At 44.3% G+C, this 12,063-nt stretch overlaps 1 protein-coding gene across 1 annotated transcript; it reads left to right on the forward strand.

Moving 5' to 3' along the window:
- Positions 1–2,147: 2,147 nt before the first annotated feature.
- LOC141129708 (olfactory receptor 51E1-like) lies at positions 2,148–3,101 on the forward strand. Its single transcript, XM_073617802.1, has one exon. The coding sequence runs from the start codon at positions 2,148–2,150 to the stop codon at positions 3,099–3,101; it is 954 nt and encodes a 317-aa protein (XP_073473903.1).
- The last annotated feature ends 8,962 nt before the right edge of the window (positions 3,102–12,063 follow it).

Genomic DNA, 12,063 nt, shown 5'->3' on the forward strand with positions numbered 1-12,063 from the left:
GGTGCACATTGCAGCTCCCAGGCATTAGGCAACCAGGCGGTCCTACAAGGCAGAGTGCACACACCTGAATGCAGGGGCTGCTATATCAATAGGAAGGGAACTAAATGTAGCTATAATGGAAAACTTGATAATAGGTTGACTGATATGTAGTTCCCAGGTATATATCTTGGCTCCTTTATGAATACTGATACCAATCAGCTAGTACCATTCCAGTCAACAAGCTGTCCTTCAGGCTCGGTTCAGACTGGAACCTGCTATGAACCGCACAGGAACGCTGTGCGTCCCCATTCTCCGATTCAGGGACGAATCAGGACAGATAGAGCCAGTCACATTCACCTGCTATGCGAATTGGATGCGGGGGAAACCGCATCCAATTCACATAGGTTTGAACCCAGCCTAAATAATAGGAACAATGGCCTAGCTATAACACATCTGCACACTTTGACCCTTGCTCACTGCACCGTCCTACACCTCTTACTGATCCCTCCACCCTCAACCCAGTTTAAAAGTCCCTTCAACCTTCTGACCGTCTTCTCCACTAACAGAGCTGCAGCCTCCACATGTAGAGCTTGTAACCGACCTCAATCTCCTTCCTACACCAGTTCCTCAGCCACTTGTTTGCTTCTGCTGCCTCTCTGGTGTGGCTCGTGTTACAGGCAATATTTCTGAAAACACTAATGGGGCGTACACACGGTTGGACTTTTCGACCGGAGTGGTCTGACGGACGCCGACGGACCAAATCCAGCGGACAATCCGATCGTGTGTGGGCTTCACCGGACCTTCAGCGGACTTTTCCAGTCGCAAATCATGACAGACTTTAGATTTGGAACATGCTTCAAATCTTTACGTTGTAACTCCGCCGGACCCAGAAATCCGCTCGGCTGTATGCTAGTCCCGCGGACAAAAACTGACGCTAGGGCAGCTATTGGCTACTGGCTATTAACTTCCTTATTTTAGTCCGGTGTACGTTATCACATACGAATCCGTCTGACTTTGGTGTGATCGTGTGTAGGCAAGTCCGTTCGTTAGAAAGTCCATCGGAAGTCCGTCAAAAGTCCGTCGAAAGTCCACTGGAAAGTTTGTCGGACCAGTCCGGTCGAAAAGTCTGCCCGTGTGTACGTGGCATTAGAAGTCCTTTTTTTTACTATAGCACCTAAGGCCCTGAAAAACATCACCTTAGCCCCAGAAACTCCTCCAACTCTAACAGCACGCAGGTGTAGGAGTTTGTTCTTCAAGTCCAAAACGAACACCCGTTGTTCTGTCCATGGACATTTTATTGTATTATAACTCCACATACAGTTTAAAGGCATCTACCAAGCATACAGTGTAACTTAAAGGATAGCTGTTTTCTCCATATAATCCCTGGAAGTAACACTTGAAGATCCTCCACCTTTCGAACAGTGTTTTTTTGCTTTATTAAATGTCCCACATGGCTGTGTCCAGCTCCCCATGCCTTTTTTGATGATAGTTTGCCTTTTAGCCTTGAAAAGGTCCAGAATTTACTATAGATCCTCACCCCCTCTCCCCCATCTCCGACTTGAACAGAGATCAACAATTAATTCTAGTTTTATGGATTCCTACTTAAGACCCACACTAAAGACAAATCTATCTTTAAAAATGCTATTCATGTGGTCACCAAGAGTCAGCAGAGATTTGGCTCTAAATGTTAAGGGATACTGTGAATTATAGAATGAAGTGTTGGTTGTAAATCATTCACCTTGTGTGGTGGATATACATGTTCACCATAACAATGCTGACTTAAGATCAGTTCAGTTTTAATTCAAATAATCTACTTGCTTTCAATAATATTCCACCTTCCATACTTGTTATTTTGATTTGGAGAGCTTGTTAAATTAATCCACACTACTTCAGTACATTTCTGACACTAATTAATCCATCAGTGGCAGCTGTGGTCCACTGGGAAGACTCAAATTTAGTTACTGCTAAAGTTTCTATATTTAAATTGTAAGTGAGGTGATAGCTTTATGAAACCTATAAAAGCCCAGCTGAATTAAGGAAAAATAAATGCAATGAGAATTGCACTAATATCCACACAGCTTCTGTGAATAACATTTTCCAATGTACAGTGTTCAGATTGAATAGAACATTTTAGGAATTGTTGATTTTTCAAGACATAAGTCCAAGTCATGAGCTCATCTTCCAAGAATGTCTCTTTAACTGTTACCAACTTTGTTCTAGTGGGACTTATTGAGATTGAATCATTTCGATATGTATGTGCTGTTTTGGCTCTTGCATTATTTTCAGTCACATTGTTTACGAGCTCTATGATTGTCTATATAACATGGGCAGAGAAAAGCTTGCATGAACCTATGTACATCTTTATATGCATCTTAGCTATCAATGGCATGTTAGGGAACTCATCATATTATCCCAAGCTGGCTATTGACTTGTTGTCCGGATGCTCAACTATCTCTCACACAGGATGTCTCTGTCAATCTTTCTGTATACAGATTTATGCAACTAGTGAAATGTATATTTTTACCGCAATGGCCTATGATCGTTATCTGGCTGTAGGCCACCCTCTGAGATACCACACTCTGATGACCAACTTCACAACTCAAAAAATATCACTTGCCATATATGTTTATAATGGAGTGTTAGTAATTGTGAGTATACTGTTGACATTAAGACTAACTTTTTGTGGAGTAAATATCCACAATGTCTATTGTGAGATCCTGTCTCTAATACCGCTTGCTTGTAATGATATAACAATTAACACCATCTATGGAATGGTTTATACCTTGTCCTTCACAATTGTCTGCTTGCTTGTAACAATATACTGTTACATAAGAACAGTTGTCATCTGTCTGAAACTTTCTGCAGAATCCTCCCAGAAAGCTATACATACATTGATGACTCACGTATTGGCCTTCTCCATTTATTCCATCACCCTCTTGTTCATTACTATGAGGTACAAGCTAAACAGAAGTACTGTGATAACGGCATTTGATATTGTCATACCTTTGATCGGTACCAGCATAGCTATTTCTGCCAATCCTCTGATCTACGGTATGAGGACCAAAGTTCTCAGAGAAAAAATTGTATGCAACCTGCAGAAAATAATTGGCAACGCAAAATAAAAAAATTTAAAAAGTTGACATTTTTTAAGGCAGCAATCTTGTAGAGATGTGTTATTTTTCGAAATTCCTATTTGCCTTTTGGGGATTCTGTAGGTAACAGAGAGCTGTAGGCCAGTCTGTTGGAGTGTGCCTGTTAGTGTTTTATAAGCATTTGTGTGTACTGTGTCAGTTAATTGTTGCTTGAGGTTGCTCCAGCAGGGTGTGCTTGAGAAGTACCATTCTGAATTCTATGTGTATATATGGTATGTTTTGTTCATCTTTGTATTTGGATGTGAAATAGGTACAGCTCTGGGTATAAAGTAATCACACGGAGCCAATGTGTTATGAATATTTAGTTTAACGGCAATCAGCAGACTTTGGGTGTTGGTGAGCGGCTGGGAAGGTATTGAATACGTCAGATACTTCCTGGCACATGGGGTTTATTTACGAAAGGCAAATCCACTTTGCACTGCAAGTGCACTTGGAAATGCAGTTGCTCTAAATCAACGGGGTAGATCTGAAATTAGTGGAAGCTCTGCTGATTTTATCATCCAATCATGTGCAAGCTAAAATGCTGTTTTTTATTTTCCTTGCATGTCCCCCTCGGATCTACAGTGACTGGGACAAAGATTTGGCCCTGGACTTCCTCATGACCGACCCACTTTAATTTTGAGTGTCCCCAACAGCGTCCCCATTACATCAGTGTCCCCAACAGCGTCTCCCTTACATCAGAGTGTCCCCAACAGCGTTCCCCTTACATCAGAGTGCCCCCAACAGCGTCCCCTTTACATCAGAGTGTCTTCAACAGCGTCCCCCTTACATCAGAGTGTCCCCAACAGCGCCCCCCTTACATCAGAGTGTCCCCAACAGCGTTCCCCTTACATCAGAGAGTCCCCAACAGCATCCCCCTTACATCAGAGTGTCCCCAACAGCGTCCCCTTTACTTCAGAGTGTCCCCAACAGCGTCCCCCTTACATCAGAGTGTCCCAAACAGCGCCCCCCTTACATCAGAGTGTTCCCAACAGCGTCCCCCATACAGCAGAGTGTCCCCAACAGCGTCCCCCTTACATCAGAGTGTGCCCAACAGCGTCCCCCTTACATCAGATTGTCCCCAAAAGCATCCCCCTTACATCAGAGAGTCCCCAACAGCGTCCCCCTTACATCAGCGTGTCCCCAAAAGCATCCCCCTTACATCAGAGTGTCCCCAACAGCGTCCCCCTTACATCAGAGTGTCCCCAACAGCGCCCCCCTTACATCAGAGTGTTCCCAACAGCGTCCCCCTTACATCAGAGTGTCCCCAACAGCGTCCCCCTTACATCAGAGTGTCCCCAACAGTGTCCCCCTTACATCAGAGTGTCCCAATCAGCAGCTCCCTTCACATCAGAGTCCCCATCAGAAGCCATTCACATCAGAGAGCCCCCATCAGCAGTCCCCTTTACATCAGAGTGCCCTCCCCCTCCCACATGTACTCACAGTTTTGAAGGCAGCTTCTCATTCCTCTCTCCAGTCATGTGATAACAAGTGATAAGGGGAGAGAGGAAGGAAAGTCTGCCATTGGTCTATCTCCCCCTGCAGGCTGGAGGGAGCATAACGCCTAATGCTCTCTCCAGCATATGATGGAAGCTGCTCATATATATATATATATATATATATATATATATATATATATATATATATATATATATATATATATAATTTTTTTTTTTTCTAACACCCTAGAGAATAAATAAAATGGCGGTTGTTGCAATACTTTCTGTCACACCGTATTTGCGCAGCGGTCTTACAAGCGCACTTTTTTTGGAAACAATACACCTTTTGGAGTTAAAAAAATAAAACAACTGTAAAGTTAGCCCATTTTTTTTTTAATATTGTGAAAGATAATGTTACGCTGAGTAAATTGATACCCAACATGTCACGCTTCAAAATTGTGCCCGCTCGTGGAATGGCGACAAACATTTTCCCTTAAAAATCTCCATAGGCGATGTTTGAAAAATTCTACAGGTTGCATGTTTAGACTTACAGAGGAGGTCTAGGGCTAGAATTATTGCTCTCGCTCTACCAATCACTGAGATTCCTCACATGTGTGGTTTGAACACCGTTTTTATATGCGGGCACTGCTCGTGCATGCGTTCGCTTCTGCACGCGAGCTCGGCGGGACGGGGCACGTTTAAAATTTTTTTTTTAATTTATTTTACCTTTTTTTCATTTTTTTACATTGGTCTTTAAAAAAAAAAAGTTTCACTTTTATTCCTACTACAAGGAATGTTAACCTACCTTGTAATAGAAAATAAGCATGACAGGACCTCTTAACCACTTCAATACAGGGCACTTAGACACTTTCCTGCCCAGACCAATTTTCAGCTTTCAGCGCTGTCTCTGTTTACATGACAATTGCGCGGTCATCCAACACTGTACCCAAACTAAATTTTTTTTCCCACAAATAGAGCTTTCTTTTGGTGGTATTTGATCACCTCTGCGGTTTTTATTTTTTGCTAAACAAATAAAAGACCAACAATTTTGAAAAAAAGAAAAGTTTTGCTTTTGTTTCTGTTAAAAAAATTTGTAAATAAGTAAGTTTTCTCTTTCACTGATGGGCACTGATAAGGCGGCACTGACAGGCACTAATACAGTGGCACCGATGTGGTGGCACCAATGAGTGGGCACTGACGATGGGCACTGATATGCGGCACTGATGGGCACTGGTAGGCGGCACTGATGGGTGGCACTGATATGCAGCACTGATGGGCATTGATAGGCGGCACTGATGGGCACTCATGGGTGGCACTGGGTGGCACTGGTTGGCACTGATAGGCGACACTGATGGGCACTGAAAGGCGGCACTGATGGGCACTGATAGGGTGGCACTGATGGGCAGCACTGCTGGGCACTGATACGTGGCACTGATGGGCACTGATATAAGGCACTGATAGGCATCCCTGGTGGCACTGGCAGTGGTAGGCATTGGAGTGGGCACTGATTGGCAGCTGCCTGGGCACAGATTGGCAGCTGCCTGGGCACATAGTGGTATTTCCCTGGGGGTCTAGGGGCATACCTGGTGGTCCAGTGTGGATGGCTTCCTTGGTGGTCATGGGCGGCTTCCCTGGTGGTCCTGGGCGGGATCCAAGGGGGGGCTGTGCTGATAAACAATCAGAACAGACCCCCCCTGTCAGGAGAGCAGCCAATCGGCTCTCCTCTACTCGAGTCTGTCAGACGCGAGTGAGGAAAAGCCGATCACCGGCTCTTCCTATTTACATCGTTATCAGCCGTGATTGGACATGGCTGATCACGTGCTAAAGAGTCTCCGTCAGAGACTCTTTACCTAGATCGGTGTTGCAGGGTGTCAGACTGACACCCCGCAACAACGATCGCCGCGATGCGCGCCCCTGGGGGTGCGCATCGGTTGATATCCTGATCATGTCATATGACGTCCGGTCAAGAATATCAAACCACTTTGCCACTGTCATTTGGTAATAGGGCGGGCGGCAAGTGGTTAAATATGAGATCTGGGGTCAAAAAGACCTCAGTTCTCATATTTACACTAAAATGCAATAATAATTTTTTTTTATGTCATTTGAAAAAAAAATTAAAATAAATGTCCCTTTAAGAGCTATGGGCGGGCTGAAGTGACGTTTAGATGTCGCTTCCGCCCTGCAGTGGTATGGAGACGGTTGGGGGCCATCTTTCCCTCACTTATCTCCATGCCAAGCCGGGGACAGGACCCAATCGCCTCTGCCGCTGCCGACGGCTCCGGTAAGTGGCGGAGGGCACCAGAGAGCGGTGGGAGGGGGGCCCTCTCCCGCCGCCGATAAAAGTGATCTTGCAGCGAATCTGCCACAGAGACAACTTTTATCTTGAAGCAGACCGCTTGCTGAAGAAGAGGATACCAGGGTTATGGTAGCTAGCTGCTGCCATAGCAACAGTATTCCTCTTCAAAGTAGCGACATAAAACAACGGCGGTCCGTAAGTGGTTAAAGACTATGGGGGTTATTTACAAAAGGCAAATCCACTTTGCACTGCAAGTGCAAACTAGAAGTGCAAAGTGCCCTTGAAATTGCACTAAAAGTGCACTTGGAAGTGCAATCGCTGTAGATCTAAGGGGGACATGCAAGGAGAATTAAAAAAACAACATTTTAGCCTGTACATGATTGGATGATAACATCAGCAGAGCTTCCCCTCATTTCAGATCTACCCCTCAGATTTACAGCGACTGCACTTCCAAGTGCACTTTCAGTGCAATTTCAAGTGCACTTTGCACTTGTAGTTTGCACTTGTAGTGCAAAGTGGATTTGCCTTTCGTAAATAACCCCCTATGTTCTATGTAAAAGAATAAAAGAAACATCAGTCCCTCTGGTTGAACTGGACTCCTGCTCATCTAGATTCCAGATTTCCTATAAGGGTGTCCTGAATGTTTCATTGATAGAAGCTAGCCTTAAATTAAAGTCATGACCAGATGGTACTTGGTCCCTACTCACCCGGCCATGATGTATGCTACGAATCCCGCAGAATGTTTCCTAAATTCCAAACTGAGAGGTTCTATGCTGCATATACTGTATGGTGGGAATGCCCTAAGCTTAGGGATTTCTGGAATAGAGGGTTTTCGTTCCCCCGGTAGCTGACTGGCTTGTCTATTGATCAACAGTCCAGTTTAGCATTACTTAACAAGTTCCCACTTGGGTGGCCTCGTCCACGAAAGCGTCTGGTGCACTTCTGTAGATACCCCCGAAGTAGCTGCTTTGTTTGCTCAGTCCAGTACTCTGCCTCTCAACCCTAATAACAGTTTCAGCCTCCCCTGGCACACCTGGCAATAGTGTAAGTGCAGTGACCAATGAGAAACACACAGGTTATTATAAAACACAGAAATTGTCTTTACTGCAATATCTCTGTGGAAAGATGACAGGCAGTAACAGAATATATTCAAGTAACCAACTATAGGGCAATAACTGAGATTTAAGATATATATAGCTATATATAGCTCTCAATAATATATTCAAGCTGCTCTCAGGGGATTCCAAACCTGAGAATGTCCCCAAGAGCAGAACACACTCAAATGGCAAATAAAGCACAATGTGACACTTTTATATGGATTGGTTACCTTTACTTAGATTGGCTCTCTGACTCCAGGCAAAAGGAGAGCAGAGGAATGACTCCCTTTGTGTCAGGTCTCTCTTTCCTGTCCCCTGACACCACAGGCCCAACTTTAAACACTCTATACAAGTTAACAGGTAATGACTTAACTTCTTAAACTGTCCCACATACCCAATGCATATGCAGAGCCCTGAATATGTGTGTGCGGATCCGTATGGCACTAGTAGCTTTAGTCCTTTTGAGGAAAAAAAAAGATTTGATGTCTTCAGCTAGCCACTTTCGTTGGTGCACTTAAACTCCTGTATAGCGGGCCCAAACAACACAACTGGCCCAGCTCATCAAGTGAAATAGGCAGGATGCTCCATAGCAAGGTGAGAGGACAATGATGTCTGTATACAGTGTCCTAGAAATGGATAACCTTATCCCTTATCCCTGTGGTACTACAAGTGTCAGCAAGATGACTACCAGCAACGATGTCTGTATACAGTGTTCATACTTCTATGGTGCAGTGTCTCTGTTCCCTGCAGGTGGGCAAAATGCCCTCTCACCAAATCCTGTGATTAAATGAACATCCTGGAACAGCAGTCACAACACACGGGAACGCTTCACCGTCGGTGCAGGTGCGCCTGGATATGCACCTGGAATCCCCTTCTCTCAGGCTGGATGTCCCGACTGGTGGTGGAGGCCTGAACTGCGCGGGTAGATCATCTGAGAGACAGAATCTCTCCTACAGGTCTGATATCCCTCACTGCCTCATCGTGACTGACTTTCCCACAGGACACAAAATGGAGTCCTTAGCTCCTTTTTGTGCAGAGCATCCAGGGCTTTGTAGTTTCTCCCTGTATACCAGTCTATGGGGCCGTTTTGTGAGGGAACTGCATCTCCCAGAATCCATGGCAGCTCTTCCTGCAGTTCAGTACAGTCTTTCTGATGGCTGCTTTAACTGTGCCTGTAATTGGCTTTCTTCTTCCTGCCAATAGGGGCACAAGAGAGGCTACAGAATGAATAGCTCTGTGTGTGGCAGTTCATATTACATTAGACTCAGTCAGTGAAACAGGGAGAAGAAGGAGGGGAGTGAAAAAGCCCATGCAGACACTGACAGGTTCCTTTTCCCTAACTTAAGCTGGAAAGCCTGTGTACATTGCTCCGGCCAGCTTGGCGGGGTCGCGGGACTTGCGGGCATCCGCTACACTTTGTTATATTAGCTGCTAAGATCATACATAAGGGGGGTTGTGTTTTGGGACTTTGCATGAAGCACACACAATATAATACAATATGTCCCTCCATCCCCAAATCAAGTGAATATGAAATTGGGAATTGGGACTTTGAGTGAGGCAAGAGACAATGACGGCATACGCGCTGCGCCCAGCATGACGCCGATGTGCAGCGAGCAGCCCGCCTGATCCCCCGCCCCCAGCAAGAAGGAGGGAGGGGGAGGGTGCCAGGTGCACATTGCAGCTCCCAGGCATTAGGCAACCCGGCGGTCCCACAAGGCACAGTGCACACACCTGAATGCAGGGGCTGCTATATCAATAGGAAGGGAACTAAATGTAGCTATAATGTAAAACTTGATAATAGGTTGACTGGTATGTAGTTCCCAGGTATATATCTCGGCTCCTTTGTGAATACTGGTACCAATCAGCTAGTACCCTTCCAGTCAACAAGCTGTCCTTCAGGCTTGGTTCAGACTGGAACCAGCTACGGACCGCACAGGAACGCTGTGCGTCCCCATTCTCCGATTCAGGGAGTGTAACAAAGTGTAGCGCTACAAAAAATGAAAATATGAGTAATAAATACAAAAAACAATAAAAATGTGTACTCTGGTATCTAGTTAAAAGTCCATCAAATGTGATAATAGTTTACAGTCCATATATAAATGGGGTCATCATAATCACCATATGTGAAAAAATGAAAATTGTGAGGATACTGTCACAAAAGTAAATGGAGGCCTGCCAGTAAATTCAGACCCAGGATAACATGAGCTCAAATAGATCAAACTTGCTCTTATAGTGCACCAATCATATAATGAAAGTCTTGAAGTCTTGAAGGCCAGCAAAGGAAGAGGTCTGGAAAACCTTCACAAAAGTGTCCTATATAAAAGCATGTGAAGCATGTGAAGATCCCATAACTGAAGTGACTGGAGGCTTACCGGAGGGTTTGAACCCAGAACGGCATACGCCGTATGGGTCAAACCAGCTTGTATTACCCACCGGCAATAAAGAGAAGATCTTGGCTACCGGGAGGAAATGGGGTCCCCAGGGAGCTTCACGGAAGTATCTTCTCCATGCGGATGGTTAAACGTCCAAAGGCATGGCCCATAAGGAATAAAAAAGGGGCCACATAGCGTAATTCCATAAACACAAAAAGAGAAAAAGATTCGCCCATGGGACTTTAAATGAGGTGTCCATGATGATCACAGGTAAATGAATAGAATAGTGTAAAAAATATCAAATTTATTAGAATCATTGTCATACAATACAGGTCATGCATATAGATGGCAATTCATAAGAACAGCAACATAACATAATGGTCCTAAAAACATAGCCAAAATAACATTGATCAACGTATAATGAGTACAGATATACATGATACATCTCTAACCCGACGCGTTTCGCGAGCTCTCCTCGCATCATCAGGGGCTGATGTGTATATCTGATGTCTGTAACAATTCTAGCATTGTTGGACACCTCTGCACCCCTTGCACCAGAGCATACCACTTGATACTCTTTGCTAGATTCATTTTTGTAGATTTACACACATATATATTATATATTTATACTCATTCAATTTATTCTAGTGAGCAAGCTCTGCAATGATTCTGGGTGACATCTGGGTCCAGCCCTCTCTTCTTCTTTTCCATCTCTTTGCCGTGCCTGCCCTACGCCTGACCTCGGTCCTCCATGCTGTGACCTTCATCCCTTCAGCTCCCATGGGAGATGCTTTCCGACCGCCCCTGCCGGGGGTCGGCCCCTGGAGCCAATTGCCTGACAAGTGAGTATGGGATCATTAGCTCTGGCTTCACATTTTTGTCCAATCATAACCTATACTTGAATCTACTTTTTTATCTGTTGTTACAGACATCAGATATACACATCAGCCCCTGATGATGCGATGAGAGCTCGCGAAACGCGTTGGGTTAGAGATGTATCATGTATATCTGTACTCATTATACTTTGATCAATGTTATTTTGGCTATGTTTTTAGGACCATTATGTTATGTTGCTGTTCTTATGAATTGCCATCTATATGCATGACCTGTATTGTATGACAATGATTCTAATAAATTTGATATTTTTTACACTATTCTATTCATTTACCTGTGATCATCATGGACACCTCATTTAAAGTCCCATGGGCGAATCTTTTTCTCTTTTTGTGCAATATAGGGATGGAGGTGCCTCATGTTAGGGAGCAGTCTTCAGCCTTTCTCTTTTTTCTAATTCCATAAACACAGTATTTATTAATAAAAAAGAAATACACTTACATTTAAGTAGATTAAAAGCGCTTGTATGTAAAATAAGGGTGGCAGTGGAGTCCTCCTGACGCAATTTGTCTAACAAGACTTAATCTGGGGTGTCCATCCACTGCAGCCCAACTCCTTAATATAGGCACTGTGACCCCTGTAATGAGAATCCAGCCCATTCACTTCCTTAATTCGGCACTTCCGGGTCGTGCAAAATGGCGGACCCGCGTGCGTTCCAGGCCTCTATCTCATGGGTGTACTCTGCGTTCCAGCACCGCAAGATATATTCAGATAATCCCCATACAATATAGTTAAAAAAAGTTAGAAAAATCCACATCACCCTTGTGCTATACCACGGGGAAAGAATATTAATTACCCCATACTCCAATGATATATGTAATGTGAATCTGCCTAACATCCGGCGTTTTCCAATAT

This window comes from Aquarana catesbeiana, linkage group LG02 (assembly GCF_042186555.1).
Source record: "Aquarana catesbeiana isolate 2022-GZ linkage group LG02, ASM4218655v1, whole genome shotgun sequence".
In the NCBI taxonomy this organism is placed as follows: Eukaryota; Metazoa; Chordata; class Amphibia; order Anura; family Ranidae; genus Aquarana; species Aquarana catesbeiana.